The 25,845-nt window shown below is 41.4% G+C and overlaps 1 protein-coding gene across 1 annotated transcript in view; it reads left to right on the top strand.

Moving 5' to 3' along the window:
• Positions 1 to 25,575, top strand: part of FOXO1 (forkhead box O1) — a 51,517-nt gene extending 25,942 nt beyond the window's left edge. The window contains exons 2-3 of the mRNA XM_073583273.1: positions 14,166 to 15,487; positions 18,597 to 25,575. Coding sequence (XP_073439374.1) covers positions 14,166 to 15,476 — 1,311 coding nt within the window. The 3' untranslated portion in view covers positions 15,477 to 15,487; positions 18,597 to 25,575. The remainder of the gene's footprint in view (positions 1 to 14,165; positions 15,488 to 18,596) is intronic.
• The last annotated feature ends 270 nt before the right edge of the window (positions 25,576 to 25,845 follow it).

The following is a 25,845-nucleotide window of genomic DNA, read 5'->3' as shown; positions in this document are numbered from 1 at the left end:
TGTCTTTTGGTGTGCTGTGGAAGTGATGCATATGAGCTTTACACGGGCACTTGCACATTTTTAGATACCTGTTTGGGACACTCCTGGCTTTCCATACACATGGAGATCGGTGGAGTATGCATGTGTTTAACATTAGAAGAGTGGAGTAAATGGATACAGTCAGCGCCGATGATGGCTTATCACCTGTAGCAATGAAAATCTGCATGCCCTCATCTTTTTTTAATTTTTTTCTGAAAGTTTGGACAACTTTAAGGGTACATGCACATGGTGTCTTTTCAGGCATATTCTGTCCGGAACCACCAGTGAGAGAGCTCCAAAAAGAATGACTACATACTAAGTAATGTAAAAACGATCAGCTATTTATATGTTCTAACAGTTAACTGGTTAGGAGAGCCGCAAAACTGTTACTGGAAGCGACCAATTAATTCACTATTGATATATACAATTGAAAAAATGCTCGTGGCAAAATGACGCAAGTAAAACACCTCAACAGTTCAGGGTTACAAATCTTTAGGGAAAAAAGAACTGTGATTGAAGAGGATCGCCTTCCCCTTAATACGGAAGTTTTGGCTGCCTGAAGAGGATGCCCTTTTTCACATAACCTAGTCCTACAATGTCGCTGACTTCATGCAAATATACCCAAAATAATTGAATTGTGCCTCTTTGAAAGCAAAGGGTGGGCACACTAAATATTGATTTAGTTTCTCTACTAATCATTTCTCCAAACATTAAAAGAGGCAATTCTTTTTAGAATGGAAAAATGGAGATGTTGCAATATGTCGCCATCTTGTTCATTCCCAGAAGACTTGGTGCTGCCCTTAAGCATCTTGGAGGTCATACAAAGCGCTGGATGTAATAGTTTGATGTGGGGTTCATTTTTGGCAGAGAAATATATATGTATAGTGTGTGGGACGGTAATTGTAGTTGCACAAAAAATTACCGTACTTTTTTTTTTTTTTTTTCTAATGTGCAAAGCTTCATGGAGTGGAAGCATAGGCAAACACATCCAACCAATTCTTCAAAATTTGCACCACAAAAGTGGCATAAATTACAACAGAAATGTCCTCCTGTCCACGCCAGCCAAGCATTTCTCATGGTATGCGCTGTGTTATTTCACGTGATTTGAAAGCAAAAGCAAGGAATTGTCCATGTTTTTAGAGAAGTGACCCGTTTTGCCACAGCTAAATGGCACCTATCAGAAGTATCAGCAACGCTTTAAAGTTAAAGAAGCGCTCCTCCTCCTCCTCCCATCAGATTTTATTTGCTTTAACTTATTGAAATCCTATTCTATAGCACGGTGTACTTATAATTGCTCACTCTACCTTTCTTCTCAGTAAATTCTTCTTTTTCTCTGATCTATCTAGAAACAGGAAGACTCTTTTTCCCTTTGACGCCATCCCCTTATACAACTCCTGACCCAGCTGCTCCTTTGCCATAGACTTATTTAGTGACTCCTAACTTATACATAGAAAATTGACCTCCTGTTTCTACACAGAGTAGTGATGAGCGAGTATACTCGTTACTCCCCGAGCATGCTCGGGTGATCTCCGAGTATTTGGAAGTGCTCGGAGATTTAGTTTCTGTCGGAGGATTTCCTAACAAACGGGCACCACCACATGCATTCAGGCTGTCTAGCAGCCACAAATCATGCAGCTGAGGTGACAGAAAATAAGTCTCTGAGCACATCCAAATACTTGGAGAACATCCAAGCATGCTCGGGAAATCTCGAGTAACGAGTATACTCGCTCATCACTAACACAGAGGTTAGGATTCAGCTACTCAGTTTCTATTCACGTGATGTCATAGACCTAATGGCAAAGAGAAGAATTATCTGGGTACAAAGCCAAAATGAGCAATTGTAAGTATACAGTGCTATATAATATGATGACTGCAATATATAACATGGGTGAAAACTCTGATAGGAGGAGCGTTTCTTTACGAACCTCTGGAATTTCCATGGAAGTAGAAGTCTGAGATCAGCACAGGGGGCTACATTCATATTTATGCACTACCTGCCAAGTCTGGTATCTAAACAAATACATTTTGACTAGAAAGTCTGCAGTGCATTCATTTTATTAATTATTAGGCCTTGCAGACCCAGCACTATGTATACACAGTTCTAAAGCATTTTAAACAATGATTTAACAATTGCATGTTTTTTTCTGTTGTCTTTTTTTTTTTTTTTTTTGTTAAATGTCATTATTTTCTTCACATTGTTCAAAATGCACATGTGGGTTTTGTGAATTGTGCGCACAGTTAACGATGTCCTTTCCTTAACCTTTTTTGCGCCTTTTTCGAATGAAATCACATTCTTTTCATATGTTGCACATTAATTTTCAACTGCCGAAAGATAAGATTGCGGATTTTGTCCTACCAGTTGGATGTCCGAGAACAATTGTACAAATTTTTGCAACATTTCGTGAAATGTCAAATGACGAATTGTAATTTTTTTTTTTTTTTTTTTTTAAGAAAAAAAAAATCTGGAAAAGGAAGACCGCTCCCACATTGTCAAACCCCCTCCCAAACAATAATTTGCATTGGATAAATGAATTGGACTATGGCTCTGAGCCTTGCTTCTTTTTTGAAGTTGTATTGTGTACTTATGGTCCACACATCTGTGATTTATGTGTCTAGGGTTGTTTTTTTTTGCGTGTTATGTACTGTTCTGCACATCCCAGGTCTTTCCAGTCTATTTATCTGTCTGACGTTTGCCCTTGTCCCCCAAACACCTTCCACCCCTCCCATTTTTAAAATGAGGGAAATGACCTGTTTGCATTATCGATCTTCCCTGAACTCTGCGCAGGGACAATTTTGTAATATGTTTTTTTGTGTCGGAACGTTTTGCCAACGTAAAGTGAAAGCAAAGTCTCCTACACAATATTGACCCAGATGAAGGTTTTTCTTTATTGATGAGTGTGCGGCATGTCTCCTCCTCACCAGTCAGAAGTTTTTGTTCCTGTTTACGGCGGGTCGGTTGTCTCCACCTGCAGATGTATTTTTGTCATTTGTTTGGTCATAGATGAGTGACCGCTGGTAGTGCAAGGCTTATCTTGTAGAGAACAGCTGCCCAAGGATGAATGACTTGGCTGCTGTACTTTAAGACATTCAGTTAGGTGTTTTTTTGGTGGATAGGGAATGCATATACCATGATTTAACATTTGATTGTGAAGAGATTCATAGCCTATTTTTATTTATTATCCCAATGCATCCAAAAAAACCACGGCAGCACATTTACTAGTTCACTAGTGATAAATTGCTTGTAAAACAGTGATTTTTATCAAAACTAAGCAGCCATATAAGTGACACATCGCTGGCGTTAGGATCCTGCATCGTGTGCATAGCAAAAATCTGATGACAGATTTCTTTTAAGACTATTTGCAGAGCTTCTCCACTTTTGTTTACATTTGTTTATTTTTTTAAATTAATGCTTTGACATTTTTAAAAATATAGCAAAAGTGGGCATAGCTTTCTACAGATATGCTTTGATATGTTTTTAGTGTCATTTTTTTTTTTTTTCCCACCACGCATCTCTACCCATTTGGCCTGTCTGGTAGAGATGGTAAAACACCATAACTACAGCATGCTAATCCGAATGATCTGAAGGAGTTTGTATTCTTTATGTAACATCTGCCACAGCGCACTCAGCTATAGTGTGAGCTTTTTGACACTATTCCAAAAAAACCCCTCAGGGGTTAAATGTTGCACACAGCCTAGAGTGTCCCACATAAAGTCAATTAAAACATAACCTTTATTGAACCATTAAAAGGACATAACACACAAAAACATTACAAAAATGTGCTCATGTGAACCAGTGCGCAATAAGAAATGGTTTGGTCTCACCATTGGTATTAGATCTAGCATTCCAGCATCAGGGCGTACCCTGCTGGAGAGACGATCCACTCATGGGGGGCCGAGACATGGGAAATCCAGTGTTAGTGTAAAGTGTTCCCCTACACTCCCTGTCGTGCCCCAGCGTTACTCCTGTCCTAACAAGGACAGGCTCCAAGTGGATCCTATAGTGGACACCCCCACTGATGAGGGGAAAAATAGACAGAAGCTCCCTACACGTTTCTTCCCCAATGGTGGGTATTCATCAGGGGAGTCAGATATAAAGCAGTAGGACAGGATATATAGAATTAGTGTTACCCATTAAGTCCACAGGCCCCGCAGTAGCGAGGCGCCTAACAAGCTAGTGTGACTGTCACTACCAAGGACTCCACTTGGGGCCTCTCCTTGTTAGGACAGGAGTAACACTGGGGCACGACAGGGAGTGTAGGGGAATACTTTACACTAACACTGGTTTTCCCATGTCTCTGCCCCCCATGAGTGGATCGTCTCTCCAGCAGGATACGCCCTGATGCTGGAATGCTACCGTATATACTCGTGTATAAGTCGAGATTTTCAGCCCATTTTTTGGGGCTGAAAGTCCCCCTCTCGACTTATACACGAGTCATATACCGAGGGGGAGCTGGGGTGTCAGATCATACTCACCCTTCTCTGCAGCTCCCCTGCTTGTTCCATGTTGTCGGCACTGCTCTCTTCCTGCTTCAGCTGTCAAACGGTACCCGCTCATTAAATATGCGCATATTTAATGAGCGGGTGCCACGTGACCGCTGAACCAGGAAGAGAGCAGTGCCGACAACGGAACAAGCAGGGGAGCTGCAGAGACAAGCGCCAGGACCCAGTCAGTATGAACGGGGGTTGGGAGGCATATTCACCTGTCCTTGCGCTCTGATGTCTTGCGTCCTCTGCAGTGACATTCAGGTCAGAGAGCGCTATCGCTCTCTGCCTGCACAGTCACTGCAGAGCGCAACGCTGATGAGCAGGGGGCAGCGACTGAGGTGAGCATACAGGTTTTTTTTTTTTTTTTTTTTTGTAAGGGAGGCAGCGGCAGCAGCAACTTGATGGGGCCACTCACTGTGCAGCAAAGCTGGGGCCACTCACTGTGCAGCAAAGCTGGGGGGCCACTCACTGTGCAGCAAAGCTGGGGGGCCACTCACTGTGCAGCAAAGCTGGGGGGCCACTCACTGTGCAGCAAAGCTGGGGGGCCACTCACTGTGCAGCAAAGCTGGGGGGCCACTCACTGTGCACCCTCGACTTATACGCGAGTCAATACATTTTTCCCAGTTTTTTGAGGTAAAATTAGGGGGGTCGACTTATACACGGGTATATACGGTATATCTAATACCAATGGGGAGACCAAACCATTTTTTATAGAGCACTGGTTCACATGAGCACTTTTTCGTAATGTTTTTGTGTGTTATGTCCTTTTAATAGTTCATTAAAGGTTATGTTTTAATTGACTCTATGTGGGATACTCTCCAGGCTGTGTGCAACATCTGCCACAGAAAACCCTGTTTTCAGAAAATAATCCTTTTATTCTACCTACGGATCGGGGCAGCGCTGCAGTATGAGGCCCCCAACAATCAAATCCTCCTATCTTTGCCGCTATCATTCCTGTGTGTCGGGCACCTTCTGTTATTGTGGTACTTACTGTTAACTTGTGCCTGCAGTTTGAGATCTAGACCTTTTTTTTCTATATAAATATTTGTCTTAGTTAAGGGCTCTGCTATATAAAACCTGTGTCCAGCTGTGATTTTGTGGACATGTTAGATAAGTATGAACTTTAGGTGTGAAAGAAAAGCTATAGGTATACCAAATTTATTTTTACCCGCCTATATGGCATATTCTTTATATGATAGAAATACTGCTTGCCTAATAATAACTAATTGGACTCATCTGTCAGAGTCTCTAGAGATTCCCTGATGAGGTGGTGGCCCCGCGGTTCATTGAAAATAAGTTTCAGCACTTTGTGTTTTAAAACCGTATCATGCCGTAGTATAAACCTAACCTTTTTTTTTTTTTTATTATATAATGGTTGTCTCGACTGTCTTTTGGCCATGATGCCTACGTAGGCATCATGGTATAAATCACATTCCTGAAAGGTCACCCGACCTACAGGTACAGGAAGACTTCTACTTCATCCCGGCCCCCGTGGCTACGATCGCTCTGATTGGCTGTTTCACTTTCAACAGCCAATCAGAGTGATTGTAATATTTCACCAATGAAACTTGGTGAAATGTTACAATCCAGCCAGGGAAATTTCCCAACAAATTTTAGGATCCATTTTATCCTATTACCCATGTGAACATGAAAAAATTGATGCTAAAAACATTTTGGTTGGAAAAAAAAATGTCCATTTTTTTCTTTCCATGTTGCCTTAGTTCCTGTGAAGCACCTCAAGGGTAAATAATCTTCTTGAATGTAGTTTTGAGTAGCTTGAGGGGTGCAGTTTTAGGAATGGTGTCATTTTTGGGTGTTTTCTGTCATGTAGGACCCTCAAAGTGACTTCAAATGTGAGGTGGTCCCAAAAAAAAAAGGTTTTTTAAATTTTGCTGGAAAAATGACAAATTACTGGTCAACTTTTAACCCTTGTAACTTCCTAACAAAAAAATTTTTTTCCCCCAAATTGTGCTGATGTAAAGTAGACATGTGGGAAATGTTATTTAACTGTTTTGTGTCACATAACTCTCTGGTTTAACAAAATAAAAATTCAAAATTTGAAAACTGCGAAATTTTCAAAATTATTGCCAAATTTCTGATTTTTTTCACAAACGCAAAAACAATCGACCTAAATTTACCACTAACATATGAAGCCCAATATGTCACGAAAAAATAATCTCAGAATCGCTAGGATGCGTTGAAGCGTTCCTGAGTTATTACCTCATAAAGGGACACTGGTCAGAATTGTAAGAAATGGCCTGGTCATTAAGGTCAAAATAGGCTGGGTCATGAAGTGGTTAAATGAAGTAAATAAAACTGTGCATGATTATCAATGGCTTTATAACATTTATTTAGCTCAGATTTATAAAGCACCATTAATTCCACAGCGCTTTACAGACACGCGGTCGTCCTCTATAGTATAGATTGTTACGTAGGTATCGGTGCTCTTTTGATGTGCTGCATATAGTTTAGTACCATTTGTATTACATAGCTAGTTTTTGGTTTGAGCTGTCCACCTTCTGTCCTACTGCTGGAATCACAAATGATCAGCTGTAATCTGAAGAGACCCTTCAGCAAGTGCTCAACTTTTTTTTTTTTTTTTTTTTTTCTCCTGTAGCACCACCATGGTGTCACACAGTTCTCATTGAAATCTTGATACAGGATAGATGTATATCTTTGTACCGTGTTAGCCAGTAGATAGAAAAATATTCAGAATTGAGAGTCCTCAGTGGTTGATACCTTTTAATGGCTAACTGAAAAGATGGTAACACATTGCAAGCTTTCGAGACTACTCAGGTCTCTTCATCAGGCATAGACTAATACAAAATCTGAAGAGTCACATATTTATGCACAATACAGCATAGAAAAAATGCAATAGATGAGACAAGTGACGTGAAGCAGAACTGTCAATATGGGAGAGGGAGATGCATAAATATTGGACCAGTACATAGATAATGAGTCCGGATGTTTTATAGTCCTCTGATTGGGGTCTCCTAATGTGTTGTGATGCCCACAAGGTCTTTCAAGCAAATTCCTTAATTGATGTAAAAAGACATAAATCCATACGACACATTCATTCCAGCACGGAGAGTGTCAAAGGTCGTCATAAATTTATACTCCCAAACTCTTCTCTCTCTCTGAGACTTGAAATTACCTTTCAATACCAGTAATTTCATATCCATGTTGCTGTGATCAGGGATACAAAAATGTTTGGCCACAGGTAGATCCATTCTTTTTTCTCTTATTTTGGGACGATGAGCATTCATCCTTGTTCTAAGCTTTTGCCCTGTCACCTCCACATACAGACCCCCAGTTGGACATTTAGTACAAATAATTAAGTACACCACATTAGATGTAATGCAGCTGAAAGTACCTGGGATCTTGTAGTCCTGGTGTGAGTTGGAGATCTTTATCTTGTCCGTGGTCATAAATGGACAGGTTTTACATTTTTTCTGTTTGCAAGGAAAGGTTCCTGTAGCTGTTGGAGAGGACAGGAAGCTTCTGACAATGATGCTTCTTAAATTTCGGGGCTGCCTAAAACACAGCAGTGGGGGGTCTGGAAAAATGGATTGTAATCGGGCATCTTTTTGTAGTAAAGGTTGTAATTTCCGTGCAGCTCCCCTTAGCACTTCCAGATTTGGGTTGTAGGTGACTACTAGAGGCACCCGATTATTTTCTTCTTTAGCTTTGTAATGTAGCGGGTGATTCCTTGACATTCTGGTGGCTCTTGTAATTTGGTTTTCAATTGTGCTTGGATGGTAACCCCGATTCAAAAAGGTCTTTTTGAGGCGACCAAGGTCCATGGGGTTGGAACATAGACGATTGTATCTGATAGCTTGGCTGTAGATAATAGAGTTCTTTATGTGTTTTGGATGGAAACTGTCCCATTTAAGGTATGTTGGACGGTCGATTGGCTTCTGATACAGGGATGTCTCTATTTCATTGTTTTTTAGCTTAATGATGGTGTCCAAAAAGTTAATCTCAGTGCTGGAGTAGTTGAGTGTTTAATCAATTTCATCCCACCATTAATTTAACTGTTCGTGGAACGTCTTTAGCTGTTTCTCAGACTCCGTCCAGATGATTAAAATATCATCAATGAAGCGGTAGTAGGCCAGGGCCCTAATGGGGCATGAGGACAAAGTCGCTTTCAAGCTTGGCCATGAAAAGATTTGCATACTGTGGAGCCATTTTACTTCCCATAGCTGTGCCAGTCTCCTGTAGATAGATCTTGTTGTCAAATTCAAAGTAATTGTGGGTGAGGATGAATTTTATGTTTCACCACAGCATCAGCATCAGTCCCTGTTTTCCATGAAGACTTTGCAGGCATTTAATCCATCTTGGTGTGGAATATTAGAGTACAAAGATTCCACATCCATGGTGGCCAGAATGGTTCCTTCTGGTAGAGGACCTATTGCTGCTAGTTTATTCAGTAGGTCAGTTGTGTCCTGAATGTAGCTAGTTGTATCCTTCACCAGTGGTTTAAGAATACCCTCTACCCATCCAGATACCTGCTCAGTAAGGGTGCATTGAAATCTTTGCATCAGTTGTGCAATACATGGTCTGGCTGATTTCCCTTGATAAATGGATTGTCAGCCCAGGATGACTATTGAAACCAAGTACAGGCGCATGATGCACCCTTTGAATTATGAAGCTAGATCTGTCAAAAGAACAGGGGAGGGTAGAAATACACTTGCATGGTGTTGGTCTCTGCTCACACTGTGCAGTGACAGTGCGCTTTGTTGCCATCTCATCACTTCCAATCAGAGCCGGTCGAGAGAGCGCATTGTCACTTTTCACTGAGAACAATGACCGAAATCTACTGAGCGTCCATTGGAATTGGAAAGGGACGCATGCTCAGTAGAACAGGGACCAGCACAGCCGCCTGAAACTGATGTCACTGACATGGTGTTATCAGTGACCACAGCCTCTGCCCCCTGATGACTCTTCTGGAGTACCCCAGCGTGTGGAGAGCCCCCCATAGGGACAACGAACCCTTCAGATTTTGGTACAATGATTCTCTGCATCATGCTACATATATCGTGTATAATCAGTAGGATCTATCACAAACTATGGAAAAGATGTAGATAAATGGACAAGTGACGTATGAAAAAAAAAAAATTGGGGAAGAAAACGAGGCGCACAGCCGACGGTGTTCTGATGGATTGGACCGTAATCTATATGGTCCTGGTTGTTTTGCCTCTTGATCTATTCTTTGCTGATGTCGGCTCTTTAAGACATTCACGGCTTCCTGTGACAAAGGGATTTCCTGCCGACCCTCACTGCTGTGTCAGGCACAAATCCATTCTACGCTCAGGCTCTCAGTATAGGCTTCTATCCTGCGGGAAGGATCCCAAATTGTTAACTTGATGCCACTTTGAGATGTTTTTGATTTTCATGTCGGCTTGCAAATTCCACTGTAACAAAAGCGAAATGCTGATCATCAAGGTCGTCTTCACTTGTATCCAGTCTGTGCCCTGTTCCCTCGCAGATCCCCACCATGTTTACTCCTGATTTCATGGTTACTAGGGTAGAGAATGTACAGGGCTAAAAGTTAGTGGGTGGGAGAAGCCTCGCTGTTTAAAGTGTAGCAAAGGTGACTCGTGGCCTGCACAGGTAGTCTGTGCGCAAGAACTGAACTTTGAGCTTGGCCAAGGTCGTTCATGTATGTACATAGGTAAAAATATACGCACACCTTAGAATTCATGTGAAACTTATCTCCTGAGCTTCATTGTGTTTGCAAAAGATGTGAAAAATTCAGTAAATCCTAAATGGTGACGATTGAAATGAACGGGTAAGTCCCCAATCAGGCGATTGGTGGGGATCCCAGCGATACAACCCAAAATCTAACAATCGCTTTCTATGGACTGGAGGCTCCTCTTTAGGAATACTCTTAGTTGGTGCTATCTACAAGTGTAGCAGAAGTGAGCTAGTCAGGCACTCGCACAAAGATAGAGATGTTGGGCACCTGCCCAGCGGCCATAGATGGACAGAGAAACATTGCGTGTAATGTTCTACTATCTGTCCAGCATCACAACGAAGCCACTACACCTCCCTGACCTCCATAGGAAACTGACATTTATGGTGTTCTTGTCAGTCCTCTGTACCGTAGTCCGTTATTCTTATACCATGATAGTTTGTAGTTTTACATAGGACTGCAGCTAGATATGGTGCCTTTCTCTTCACTACTATCGTTAATGTAACTGGTGGAGCTTGCCAAATCCAGAGAAGAAATGAAATCTTGTCAGCTCTGCTACATCGGTGTGGTGTAGTTATAAAGAGTTAATTACTGAGGCTGCTGGATTTAGCTGCCCAAGCTGAAGGCTCTATTCATTGCACATATTTTTTCCCCTAGCTCTTTCACACATTCCTGAGCTTAATTCTGCCAGGACCAGAGAAGCTCTGAGCAAGAAATGCAACTGCGCCCCAGACACCCTCTTTCCAGTAGCCAAATGATTGCACCTCAAATACTGATCATTTCAGAGCGTTCAGTTTAGTTTTTGGCGTGTCTACAGGATGGGCCTTATTTACTAGTGAAATTCTCTGCACTCTGTGGAAATCTGCTGTATCCATAACGAAATGTGTTTATAGAGACTCTGAAGCCACCCATATACTTCTATGGAAATTGTCCACAGGGCAGGCATTTAATATGAATGTTTTATATTTGTTTTATTTTTTAAAAGAAACCTGTCTTCCAGATATCGTGCTGCCCCGAACAAAAGCAGGCTGGATGACGAGACGAGAAGGCTGGCTTCTATTCTTCCCTCTGTAGTTCCAACAGGGTGTGTGTGCATAGACCTGTCATTCAAAGCGACAGGGTGGGGAGAAGACCTCCCAGGGACTTGCCTCAGACCAGTTCATCCTGTACAGTCTCTGACCGGCTTTTTAAGTTTGGTTTAAAACTAGACTTAGTTTTCTCAAACTCTACAGTGTTTCATGGGAAAACATACCTGGCTACAATCGTGCAGCCAATGTCTAATTCATGCTGCCCATGAATGTAATGACCAGTTCCTTTTTGGCATAGCTTTGTTTTTGTAGTTAGTAAAAGGGATCGGACATGTCAACATTTGCCAGAGAAAATTTGACTCTTCCATACATATCAAATGCTTTGCAGCTGGTGGGTTCAGCCAGCATTAAAGGGCACCTCCACAACTTGGTTAATCCCTTCTCAATACCTGTGCTCCCCACCCTACCAGTAAAATAACACCTGTGGTGTCAGCACTGGGTGTCCCTGGGATGTTGTGACCCAACATTCCCTGCGGCAAATTGGCGCTGGCTTCATTCTCCTGTCTTAGACGTAATTGACATCTGGAGGAAGTGAGAGCAGTGTAGCATCTCTCCTCTTCTCTGGATGTCTTGATTTGCCCAAAGGAGGGGTGAGTCAAGCAAGCACTGGTTGACCGCAGGGATTATGTGACATGATGTCACGCAAGCCCTGGGAGAGCCAGTATTCCGTATTGGGGCTGGCACCAGAGGTGAGAAGCTAAGGTTTTTTTTTTTTTTATAGTGGGAGAAGTGTGGGTATTCAGAAGGGCTCCAAAGTAGTGGACAACCATTTTTTGACACAGGCTTTGTTTTCAACATCGTAAATGGGTAAAATTGCAAGGTACTTGTAAAATTGAGCAACTTTGCAGTTTTACCTCTTAGTAAAAATGTTCTCTCTTCTCAAGAATAGAAGCATTCTTAATTCTGTTTCGCGCTTGTTCTCCTAGGTAAGAAACGCAGCACTTGAAAGAGATGACTATACCTCTGCTAGTAACATTGGAGCGCACACAGTTCAGACCAGTGGCACAATTATCAGTCATTCAGGGGCAGTCGGGAGGCAGGGGAGAGGCGTTGAGATCACTTTTCTAACCTCAAAAGTTGTATGAAATGAAAAGTCTGGATGGCCTGGCCTCGACTTTGGCCTGGCCTCGTTTTAATAGGTCTGAGTTAGAACATCAGTCACGGCCCATCAAGGTGGCACCCTTCTGGAAAAAAAAAAAAGCTTTGATCGCTGCATCAATAAATCTTTAACATTAATGGCTCAGTAGCACTGGCATCCTGTGGGAGCTCCATAAAAGCAGACTTGTTGCTCTTGCTGAGATTCCAAAACAATATTTCTTATCTTTTCCCCTTTGAATGTACAGTGGTAGTTCTAGATTTAGTGCTCAGCTTGATGTAGAATATTTTGGTACGGTATCTGCTGTATGTATGTTCCAATTAAGTAAAACATTGGATATTTGTAATAACCTGCCGCCTTTCTGTAAAAACAGGAATTTGTATAATGAGCCAAGCAGACTTTCCTGTTAGGAAATTCTGCTTTTCCCTCCTCCAAAATATTTTTATTTTTTTGGCTGCATTGTGAATGTGTGACCCCAGATGTCCTTGCTGTAGTAATTCTGTTTTTAGGACACTTGATGACTAGTTATCAAAAAAAGCGAAGAGCGCTTCAATAGACGAAGTAGTATAACCTGGCTGCGCATGGTGTGAAGGGTATTCAGTGTCTGTCTGGTGCTCGGGCTAATGGTCCAGTCAGACGGCTGTATAACCTAGACGACTGTGACACCGCAATCCTCGGACTGGCCAGCTGCTCTCCTGACCGGAGCGTGACCGCTGAAATACATGCTGTCACGCTCAGGTGTTAAGAGCTGCTGGCCAGTCCGAGGATTGCAACGCTATCCTCACCCGAGTTTTACAGAAGCTTCCACTAAGTATTTTAGCTGTATCATGAAAATTTTAAAGAGGTTGACAACTATTAGAAAAAAAAGAAAAAAAAAATTGACTGGAACGGTACTTTGCCTTTTTTGTTAGATATCATGTATGCAAGTGACATGAAGGTAGTAACTTGCTCACGAGTCGCAGTCTTCTTTCCAGTCCACTCTGGCGCCATGTGACGGCATATGAAACCTTCTGGATCTGTATGTGGACTGGTGATTACACTCTCATTGTAAGTCTGAGATTCAGAACAAGACCTTGCCTGGTTCTCAAAGCAAGTCTTAAATTTGCATTGAAAAAATTCAAAAAGTTACATCTGCGCCACACGGTAACCACTGTGTGGTTCGGCAGGTCACAAATGCAGTCATAGTGCTGGAACTTACCTGAAACTGGAGAAAGATGGCGACAGGATGTTGCTACCTTCATGACATTTGCTCACGTGATCCCTATCAAAGGGAGAAAATAACATTACAAAAATCACTGGCTTGTTACTTTAGATGGTGTAGTCCCCTTAGTAAAATAGCTTTCTGACCTCCCGCCGCAGTGCCTTTCCAGTGATATTGACACCAGGTGACCCAGTGCTCCATTGACATGTTACATGAGCGCTGAAGCAAATCTGTGCCCATTCTTCCCTTGGACCGGTGGTAGAGGTGTGAATGCTGCATGCAGCCTAACAGCAGCTGCTGATTGGCTGCAGCACTCAAGTGACGGAATGCCTGATCATTGCTGGAAAGTCACCACAGCATGAGTAAAAGTTTTTTTATTTTGCTAGGGGGGACGACTCCGTTTAATAGTTTGTTGCTTATTTTGGTCTGGAACATGGAATAGTCTTATCGAATGATCTTGGAGCTGATCCGTGTTTGGATCTGTTGCTCATGCGTGGCAGATATCTGAACAATGGGCAGTGAAGTTAGCATGTGGATTTCTACAATATGTTATATTGATTATGTCTGGTTTATGTCTTTCAGAATTCGATTCGGCACAATTTGTCTCTTCACAGCAAATTTGTGCGAGTACAGAACGAAGGGACTGGTAAGAGTTCATGGTGGATCCTAAATCCAGAAGGTGGAAAGAATGGGAAATCCCCAAGAAGACGAGCTGCCTCTATGGATAACAACAGCAAATTCACAAAAAGCAGAGGAAGGGCTGCGAAGAAAAAAGCCTCTCTACAGTCAGGTCAAGAATGCGGTGGTGACAGTCCTGGGTCACAGTTCTCAAAGTGGCCTGGAAGCCCCAGTTCACACAGCAATGATGACTTTGAAGCGTGGAACACTTTTCGTCCAAGGACCAGTTCCAACGCAAGCTCGATCATGCCAGAGGAGGAAGATCTTGAAGATGCTGATGTACACAGTCTAGTGTATCCGCCTTCTTCTGCCAAATTGGCATCTACTTTGCCAAGTCTGTCAGAGATTGGAAACCCTGAAAATATGGAGAATCTTCTAGATAATCTGAATCTGTTATCTCCAAACACCTCATTGACTGTTTCCACACAGTCCTCACCCGCATCCATGATGCAGCAGCAATCCGGCTATTTATTTACATCCCCGGACACAAATATGGGATCTCCTGATCCAGAATTCAGAAAGTATGCCTATGGTCAAGCTGGCATAACCTCCATGTCACAGATGACCATGCAAAGTGTTCAAGAAGGTAAACCTGCCTACAGAGCCGTGGGACCATACAATGTTCCTGCTGGACTTCTAAAGGAACTGCTTACTACAGATTCCCCACCACATAATGATTTGTTGGTCTCAGAGCCGGTGGTTTCTCAAGCCAATGGTAGGATTCTGAGTCCGAACGTGCTGATGGCATCTAATTCTGGAATGTCTGCATACGGCACCCATCCACCCCACAGCAAAATGAACACCATTCCCCATACACATCAACAACATACTCAGCAGACCTCCATGAATGGTCGTGCCTTGCCCCATACTGGGAGCACCATGACTCACACTGCTGGCATTAGCCGCCTGTCAACAGTGAAAACTTCATTACAAGTGCCTATGACTCAGCCCATTCAGATGTCCGGCATGGGTTCTTATCCTACAAATAGCTGTAATGGCTATGGCAGAGTTGGCATAGTCTCTATCCACCAGGAGATGCTGCCTAGTGACTTGGATGACATGTTCGTTGAGCGCTTGGACTGTGACATGGAGTCCATTATTCGGAATGACCTCATGGAAGATGGAGAAGCAGATTTTAACTTTGATAGTCTGTTATCAAACCAAAGCTTTCCTCACAATGTCACAACCACCACACACAGCTGGGTATCGGGATAGAGGCAGAGAATGTAAGTATCTGACTTGTGTACAGCAGTATACAATTTGTGGATTATTAAGTGGTCTGCAAAACACATGGATTTTGCTTAACCATGGCCATAGAAAATTCTAGTATAGTTTGTTAAATCTGGTAGAATTGCTATTAAAGGGAAACTTTCAACAGGTTTCACTGTGTAATCCAAGAGAGCAGCATGGCGTATGGACAGAGAACAAGATTCCAGCCATGTATCACTAAGGCTAGTTTCACACCAGCGCTTTTGAGCGCAGCGACGGCCGCCGCTATGCCCCACCCCATACCGCGCCTCTGCCGGTAGCTCCGCCTACCGGCGCATGACGTTGCATGCGTCCTGCATCCCCTATCTTTATCACTGGGGGCGCAGGCCATGCGCAGTATGCGTTTGGCGGCGCATGCGTCCTTTTGACGGTGTGCCGACCTGCGCCAAACGCAACCTGCTGCAGTTTGGTTGCGCTCGGCGCACCATCAAAAAGGCGCATGCGCCGCCAAACGCATACTGCGCACGGCCTGCGCCACAGTGATAAAGATAGGGGACGCATACAGCGTCATGCGCCGGTAGGCGGAGCTACCGGCGGAGGCGCGGCAGGGGCGGGGCTTAGCGCCGGCCGTGCGCAGGCCGTCGCTGCGCTCAAAAGCGCTAGTGTGAAACTAGCCATACTGGACTGCTTGATTCAGTTTTGATATAATTCCTGTTTCCTCTGTTGTAGATGTAGCAGTTCTCTGCATGCTGAGCTCTGGATAACCCTGCCCACACCCCTTATTGGCAGATACTTTGTCAGCAAGCTGCCAATCAGTGATGGGGCTGGGGTTACACAGACTGGCCTTACTATCCTGCACGTGAAACCTAGTCCTGTAGTGATGATCTCCTGCTGATAAACTGATTGTATTGGCACTACAACACAGAGCCTAAATAGTGACACATTCCTAGAATCAGGAACTCTTTCTATATATGATGCTGCTATTCAGATTAAATGGCAAAAACCTGTTAAGGGGTTTGATCGTGAAAACAACTTATTTTTTTAAAATAAAGCCAGTCCACCAATTAGCTGCCAGCGGAGTTGTGGCCAGCCAGTGTAGTGTAGCCATAGCGAACAATCGGGCAAAAACCTTTCTTTGTGTGAGAGCCTGTTTTTTTTTTTTTTTTTTTTTTGTGTTGTTTGTTTTTATCACCAGAAGGATTTTTTTTATTTTCATTGTTCTCCCAAATTTGTCAATATTTTCTTATTACTTCTATTGAATGAATGTTTCTACCACTAATTAAAATTATGGGACCATTCATGCAGCCAAATCCCAAGGACAATTCCTCCATTATTCACACGTCTGCTGATAAATTACCATCGGGCTGGTGTGTATCGCCTTGCCTCTATAAATTGTCTTATGCTGTTATCACCCAGAATTGTAGTTTTTTTACATATAGCCCCTCAGTGTCTACACTACTAATCACATTTTTATTTTACCAATTAAATATTTATTAAAAGCTGATTAACCTGACTTGTTATACTATTTTCATTATACCGTTAAGTTATAGTAATTGTCTTGATTGTATTCACCGTGTATATTGTATAGCCGTCTTCACAATTCTAACAGTGCTTCTACGCCGGCGGATTTATCAGCTCCACAATCACCGTCCGATCACCTGATGAACTTGCATAAAAATCACCGTTCTCGGGAGCACATGGTCATTCAGTAGCATAATGATATTCTATGCGCTAAATAAGTTCATATTGACCACCGTCCTCTGGTCATGGTAGTACGGTTGGCTTGTCTAAATAAACTAACCCCTTCACGACTGATAATGTATATTTACACCATTGGCCTTTTAACCAGTTAAATGTCGCTGTAAATCACTGACGGCAGCATATGACATGCAGACGGGAAGCGCATCGTCTAGCCCACCGATCGGCACTCCAGTCACGGGATCGCGGGTCGTCTGTGTTCTCATGACTGTCGGGGTTCTGCTTAACGTCCCCCGTGCTTGACGTCCTGATCCTCCTATGAATGCCGGCCTATGGCAGCTTCAAGTCTCTTATGGGAACTATTAGTTATAATAATATAAAAAAAAAAATAAAAAAAAAAAAAAACTGCTGTCAGAAATCTCTGATCTATCAAAATAAAATGTAATCTGATCAGTAAATGTAGCAAAAAAAATGAATTGCATTTTCTTGGTGGCCACAACATTGCAATAAAAGGCAATCAAAACATTGTGTCTACACCCAAATTGTATCAGTTAAAAAGTCCGCCAAGGGCACAAAAAATCAGCCCTCACCCAGCCCCAGATCCCCCAAAAATGAGTTTTACGAGTCTTGGAAAATGGCAACTAAATATTTTTTTTTTTTTTTTTCTCCGCACTACTTCAATTAAAAAAAACAACCTATACATGTTTGGTATCTGCGTACTAGTAAACATGCGAACAGGAAACTAAAGAACCTTATTGATATGATTGGTAGGACCCTCAACATTCAGCATTTTATCATTTATCCTGTGGAGAGGTGGTAAAGTGGATGTTCCAAAACGACATCTTAAAGGTCAGCAGGTTTTGCCATGGAATACGATGGCAGCATGATGTAGAGGCTGAGATCCAGATTCCAGCGATGTCACTGGGTGCAGTTTTCATAGAATCCCTGTTTTCTCTGCTGCCAATCTAGCGGTGGTCAGAATGTTGAGCGGTGTAAAACCCCAGCCCACGCCACTGATTGTCAGCAAGCTGTCAATGTACACAGGAGGCTGCCAATTAGTGCTATGGGCAGGTTTGCACAGATTAGCTGGCACACGACTCAGTCCCACAGTGATATTCTGCTGATAAAACACTTACTGTATTGAAACTGTAGTACACAGCCTAATGGTGACACATGTTGTAGTTTCAATGTAATCAGTGTTTTATCCGCTGGAGATTGACGCCAGTCCAGCGGATCTGTGAAGCCCCGCCCTCACCACTGATTGGCAGCTTGAAGACCATGTAGAGTGCACACAGGGAGCAGCCAATCGGTGGCATGGGTGGGATTCTACATAGCGCTGCTACATATACTGTAGAGAAAACAGGGATTCTATAAAACTTCAGGTATAGAACTTGTTGGACTCCTGACCTATTATTCTTTATATTTTAGGCATCATCGCCATAAAGGACAGTGGACGCCCCCTCCAAAGATTCTCTTCTCTGGCCTCTTTTTTTTTTTCTTTTAAGCCTGAAGAAATCCAGGACTGTCCCAGTGTTTGCCAGTTGTGTGCTGCTCCTGGACCTCGATCACTATGAAGTGCCAAACTGACTAGAAAAAAAAAAAAAACAATCTACTGGGGGAAAACGAAAGCCTGCATCTTGGTCGCCATTCGGGGGCTTGTATGCGCAGTACAGAAACGTTGACTTTATGGTGTGTGTATTCGCTTCTTTGCTCTAGGCGTCTGCTGTGGATGCGAGATCTGCTCAGCAATGGGGCGTCTCATGGAAATCGATTAAGACTGGAAGCTACATAAGCCCCTTGTGCACTAAATGACCTAACGCGAAGCAGAAAGCGCTATTGCCAGCAAATTTTTTTTTCTTTTTCAATGCTATGTCTCTTCGGTAACTGCCAAATGTATGTTCAGTGGCTGCAAGTCTAATTTATTTACATTCCAGGCTGATGGGGATCCTCCCTGTTATTGGACCAACATATACATAGTCCCGAGTTGGTGCTAGAATTTTGTTTAAAAAAGAAAAAGCAAAACCCTAACTTATCTGCCCTACAAAGTCTTTAAAAAAAAATTGATTACAAATATATTTAAAAAAAAAAACAAACAAAACTGGAATGTGTTAACCATTGCAGAGAGTTTTTTAGTCTGCCTATTTTATCTGCTTGCGGTAGAGCTCTAGTATTTCTCAAGTTGGAGTCCGTAATATTTCACGGTGACTGTATCTGAAATGGTACAGGTGAATATTTGGGAACACGATAACTGCTTCAAAACCGGACACCTTCCCAGAAAACGTGCGTTTTATTTCCGCGCTTTTTTTTGCGGAAAAAACGAGCGGTTTTGATGCGTTTTTTTCCACGAGTCTTCTGACTCATAGAAAATGGCTAAAAACGCGGACTTTTCCGCAAAATTAATGAACATGCTGCGGTTTTTGTGCGGGGGAAAAAAAAGCATCAATGTACACAAAAAGTGCGGAATTCATTTAAAACGAATGGGATGCTTCTTGTATGCGTTTTTGAAGCGTTTTGACCGGGACAAACGCTTCAGAAACGCTTACGTGGGCACACAGCCTAATTGTTTAAGGCGGGGGGGGGGGCATGGGTTGGGGTATGTTCATATCACGATTTTTATGAAAAAGCCAAATTATATTGCAATCTTTACACTAACCTCTGGGGCTTTTTTTTTTTACTCCCATCTTCAGGGAGAGTTTTCAGCAGGCTCATTATCATCAAAGGCTTAGGATCGACATTTTTTTCCATTGTGGCTAAAATAAAGGTGTTTCCTGAAGCCACAGTAACTTAGTAGAAAAAAAAAAAGACCCAATGGCCTGTGTGAACCCAAAAGTACAAGATTGCTAATTTTTATATTTTAATTCAGACTGATATTGAGGGGGAAAAAAGTAAACCCGTGCAAAACCTGATATAATTGATGGGTTATTTTCTGATTATGGCTTTCTTTTAAATATTTCTTCAAAGGTATGGACGCAGTTTTAATTTTATTCAATGCAACTAAGAGAAAATGAAATAACTTTGCAAATCAAATTGATTCATATTTTTAGACCATTGTGTCCCCATGGTAAGAGACAACAAACCGAACTGTAAAACAAAGAACCTGAGCTGGACTATAAGCTGGTATACGTGTAATGTGTAAGAGCACGTTCACATTGTGTGGCTATTTCATAGACCCAAGGGGGAAAAAAAGCAAAAGTTCTGTTACCCTACAGCAAGTAAACCAACAAATGGTACTGTTACATGTAAATGGGGTGCTTGGTTAGCGCTTGGTTAACGAGGTACCTTATGTTATTTACATGTATTGTTACCATTTACTCACCATAGGTTATATTCTTTTCTTTTTTTCTTCTGTTTTGTCAACTACCGTAACCAACCGAACTGTGTAGTGTAATTATTTACTCTCTTCCATCTTCCGTCTTCACATTCTCGCTTATATAAATTTGGAAGTGGGTTAGAGATTGGGTAGAGTAATTTCAGAATCTGACTACACAGGGATTGTTTAGTTGTCTGTTACCATGGAGACACATAGACCTGCATGGGAGCTGTCGTCAAAGAAGATTAGGAAGTGTTCTATTTGCAAATTGGCTTCTTTTTTTTTTCGTTTTTAGATCAACTTCAACTTTCAAAAAATTTTAATTTGTATTTAGCATTAAAGGCAAATTTTAGCGTCAATATTTCGGACTCCAACTCCGGATGCTTGTATTTTTTTTTTTTTTTTTTTGTTTCGTCAGTCGTGCCTAAGTGGTACAAGCTTGCTGCCTGGATAAGAGCTCATTATGGGACAGCTTCATGTTGATCCAGTTCAAGGGTTCAACCGACAAGCAGTCGGCTAAAGAGACAATGAGTTGTTAGATCTTGTACAAAAAGTGTTTTTAATATGTACGTATAATTTTCTCTTTTTTATTTGTTTTTTTTCCTGTTTAGATAAATGATTGTTGATAACTATGTATGTTTGAATTGTGCCAGCATTCCCACAGGAGCTTTCAGTATTTCATTGTGTACTCTGTACCAGCTTTTGTACCTACAGGATTTGGGTGCTCCCCCCCCCTCAACCTCCGCATTTAAGATTTTCATGAAAGTTATAGATAAGTTAATATTTCTTCTTTTTGCCTAAAAGAAATGTAAAATTATTGGTATCACTTGCTTGGGAGAGAATCCTGACTTCTTGACATTTACATGTACAGACCCCTCCTTCCTCATAGCTTTTGTTCTAATGGATTTTCCTAATCCTGGACTGGCTGCTCAGAGCCCTCCTGGAGATGTTCTCCTGCAACATGTATGATCCTGGCCAAAGAACATGTAACTTTGTATACGTTGAGTTTGATTTTACTCGCTGACACTGAAGAGCATTGTTGCTTTAATTTGTGGCGGTCCCATTGTCATATTATAAATACCCAAAGTTACATCCCATGGCTAGTAATCAAATCAGATGACAATTATCTACTACTAGTGATGAGCGAGTATACTCGTTGCTCAGGTGTCCTCCGAGTATTTTGGCGTGCTCGGAGTTTTCGTCGTCTTAGCTGCATGATTTGCGACTTGTAGACAGGCTGAATACTTGTGGGAATTCCCTAACAAACAGGCATTCCTCACATGTATTCAGCCTGTCCAGCAGTCACAAATCATGCAGCTGAGACGACGAAAACTAAGTCTCCGAGCACGCCAAAATACTCGGCAGAGACCAGAGCAACGAGTATACTCGCTCATCACTACTACCTTTATGTGTGTATTTATTTACTGACTCCTATGCTTAGTCTGGAAATAGAGAACATTTAGCCACCACCCTGCTGCAACACTGTATCCGGTTTTTCCTCTTGAATCCATATTGTTTTTAAGATGCTTTGATAATGTTGGATAATGGCACAGTGACACCTTCTACAGACCACACAGCACACCCGTAGCTTCTGCACGTTCGGAATAATTGTCGGTCACTGGCTTGGAAAATGGCTTTCAACACACCCAGACCATCAGCCAGTTGGTGGAGCTGAGAAGGGATCACTCTTCTAGGCCTTTGAGCATTTTCAGGTCATTTATTGGGTAGACTAAGGGCGCAGTCAGACAACCGTATAAATCAGACATATTGGAACGCCGTGCGTGAACTGGCTGGTGGCTCTCCTGTCCCACCTGTGACAGTCGCATAGAAATACATGAAGCTGTCGCACTCGGGTTGCCACTGGCCAGCACACTGTGCACTGTGTTCCGATCATGGTCCGATTCATATGGTAGCTGACTTTGCCCTAACAAATTGGTTTAGTTTTGAGAAGTCACTGTAGAGATCTGTGAAAGAGATTACCCAACATTAGAAAAGCATGAACCATCTTTACCCCAATCTCACAGAACGGCGCTCCTCCTTTTGCATTTCTGTTCCTTTCACGAGAGACACCCAATGGATTAGACTGTTATGGCTCATTCACTAATCAGTTTTTCTCGCACTAGAGCTATGTTTTTTTTTTTTTTTTTTTGTTTTGTTTTTTAGCGGATAGCACTCGTATGCAGGACACACTATGGAGCCATTCATTTGTCAGATTTTTTTTTTTCCCTTCAGACCAAGTGATCTGTGCAAAAGAGCAATGTTTTTGCGTGTGGGATCAAAATCAGCATTTCAAGTCTGGGTCTCTGAAAAAAATCTGACCTCATTCGAACGCCGTCCATCTACTGTCAGTCTTTCACTGCTAGGAGAAGGTGGACATACTTTTTTTATTTTATTTTTTTTTTTTCTCGGTGGAAAAAAAAACCACTGAAATCTGATAAACTGCCGTCTGAATGAGGCCTAAAACTGAAAAATAGCACTTTTTTTTGTAATTTCTCAAAAACCTTTACATATAGTGGCAGATTATATATAATAATAATCTTTTAATAATCTTTATTTTTATATAGTGCTAACATATTCCGCAGCGCTTTACAGTTTGCACACATTTTCATCACTGTCCCCGATGGGGCTCACAATCTAAATTCCCTATCAGTATGTCTTTGGAATGTGGGAGGAAACCGGAGTGCCCGGAGGAAACCCACGCAAACACGGGGAGAACATACAAACGCCTTGCAGATGTTGTCCTTCGTGGGATTCAAACCCAGGACTCCAGTGCTGCAAGGCTGCAGCACTAACCACTGAGCCACCGTGCTGCCCATATAAAGGGAACCTGTTAAATTGAAAATGTCGAATCTGAAGGCAACAAGTTGAAGGAGCTAAACGGATGTATAGAGTTTTTTTCTTTTTTTGGGGGGTGGAGATTTAGACTAACTTGAGTTTCATTCAAATTAGTCTTTGCCCTTTCAATTCTTGGGAGTCCACTGGGCAGTCCTATTCTGTAATTTGACAACTATTTAGATTTGCAGTCATAAAGGAAAGGCTGTCACTACTGCTGTCTATTCCTCCTGTTTTGTAACCCTCTCGTGACTGACTTAACTTGTGTAATTTGGTAAAATAGTCCCTTATTAAATAAAAAAAATACCCTTTTAATAACTGGAATATAGTTATACACATGTATAGAATTCTCCTGTTAGGAGACACTTAGAATTTTTATATATAGTTACTTTTCAGGGTAATATTCCCCTTCTATATTTTTTTTTTTTTTTTTATGATTTCAACAGGTGCTCATTAAGAAAAAAAAACACTAAACCTGGATACTTTGTTTTAAATTCTGTAGATAAATTAAAGCAACACTTCCTCCAACCTAAAAAAAGAAACTCCACTTGTGCCCAAACGTTTGCATCGTACCCATTCTATGCAGCTTTTCTTCTCCGCCCGTGCCGTTCTAATGTTGTGTTCCTTCAGTCAGTGGAAATTGTTTTATTAGTGCGATTGTATGTTTAGTTAGGCATATACCAGTGCAGTTCTTGATGTTTCAGTAAGCTAAAGACCTTGCTTTAACGCAAGCTTGTTACCTATGTTAACTTATTACGCGGCCAATTAGCGATCATGCCCTGAAGTTCCTCTTGCTCGTTGCAGACACTTGTCGCTTTCTCGCCAGTAGTTGGTAACTGGACTCATTACGTGCAATATGTAACGCAAGCAAGCCAATATATATATTTTTTTTTTTTTTTGCACCAGCTTGTCTGGGCTTCAGTGATGATGCTTGGATTCTATGAGATCAGTGATCTTTGCCTTCAAGGATCAATCTGTTTTAGAACTTTTTTTTTTCTATTTTTAAGCCTGAAATCCTGGAAAATCATAATGACTAGTGTTGAGCACAACCAACCATCAGAATATGTATGTACAGGTCTTTTAAAAATGAGATCTATGGTGTGGCTTGTGGGGTCTTTAAAGGTGGTTGTCCTTATAACTATTTTATAAAAAAAAAAAAAAGACTAATTTTTGCCGTTAAGAGCAATTTTTGTAACATTTGAGAACAATCACATCTATATAGAAGTGTTTTTTTTTTATTTATTTTTTTTTTAAATTTTGCACGATTTACAACAAGCTATTGATTATGGACTGCTGGTGTCAGTTTTGGCATACACATAAAACCGCCATAAGGAGATGTGTTCTTGTATGCTCTCAGTTGTGCCAAGCGTATTATGGAGCCAATATCATTTTAATAATTTTTTTTTTTTTTTTTTTTTTTGATGTAAAGAGTAATTTGTTTTTGTGCTAGTGAATCATGAAAATGAAATGCAGACGTGTATTCATGAATAAGCTGCTTTTATTATCTGTAGGTTGTCAGAATCCATCCCAACGAGGTGAAAAAAAAATCTAATTTGGACTCCTCAACCTTCCAGAGAGAAAAAAAAAACGTTGTTACAAAGGGAAAAGTTCATTAATGACTCATTTGTTACCACATATCCAGATGACGCAACCCTTCATTGCCCGTCTTGATCAGCACCATAGATCTTCTGCTTTCTAGACCTCGATGAATATTGATGAAAAATTGTGCTCAGCTCCAGTTAAACCCATTTGTTTATGTAAACTTTTTTTTTTTTAAGCTTTTTATAAAGGTTCCCTTTTTTTAAATGTATGGAAATTCTCAATCGGACCAATGTAAAATCCTATATTTGCACTTGTTAAACCACTGGAAAAGAAATGATCAGTGCATTAACTGATATTGTATTCATATTTTAAACTATGAAATTGTTTAAGTCCCTCTTTAATTTATAACTGATTTTATGTTCATTTTAAGTTGTATATTCCTTTTAGAGGCTACAGTGTTTCATGCAAGCAAAACTATTCTGACGTTTGTTTTCCTGGTTTTTCAAACATCATCCATTCAACATGAAGTCAATAAATCAGCAATATGTGTAATGGTGGCATGTAAAAACTGCTTTATTTTGTTTTATTGCAGCCTTTTAACGTGTTTTTTTTTTTTCTTATTTCATGATTCAAACTCTGCAGACAAGTGCCTGATGTATTTACAGACACAAGAACAATCTGTTGTATGAAGCCATAAATGTATATAAATAATGCTACAATTTACTGCCCTTGGTTTGCTGTCTTTTTTTTTTCTAACTACTATATTAACTCTTGGACGTACCCAGTACATTATGGTTGGTAAGTACTCACCGACCTTGTACATACTGCGTATGTCATAGCTAAAAGGCAGGGGTTTCAACGCCCCCACAACTACGCTCGCTATGAGTGGTTGGTCAATACAGCGTTTTCAGTGTTTCAGGTCATGATATGGCCTGAAACACTGATGTCCAGCCTATGATCTGTGCTGTCCTTCTTTCTGCGAGCTACCGCAAC

Source organism: Dendrobates tinctorius, unplaced genomic scaffold, assembly GCF_039654945.1.
Source record: "Dendrobates tinctorius isolate UK_male_01 unplaced genomic scaffold, ASM3965494v1 ptg000075l, whole genome shotgun sequence".
Classification (NCBI taxonomy): domain Eukaryota; kingdom Metazoa; phylum Chordata; class Amphibia; order Anura; family Dendrobatidae; genus Dendrobates; species Dendrobates tinctorius.
Note: the sequence above shows the minus strand (reverse complement) of the source record. Positions and strands in the feature narration are given on the sequence as shown.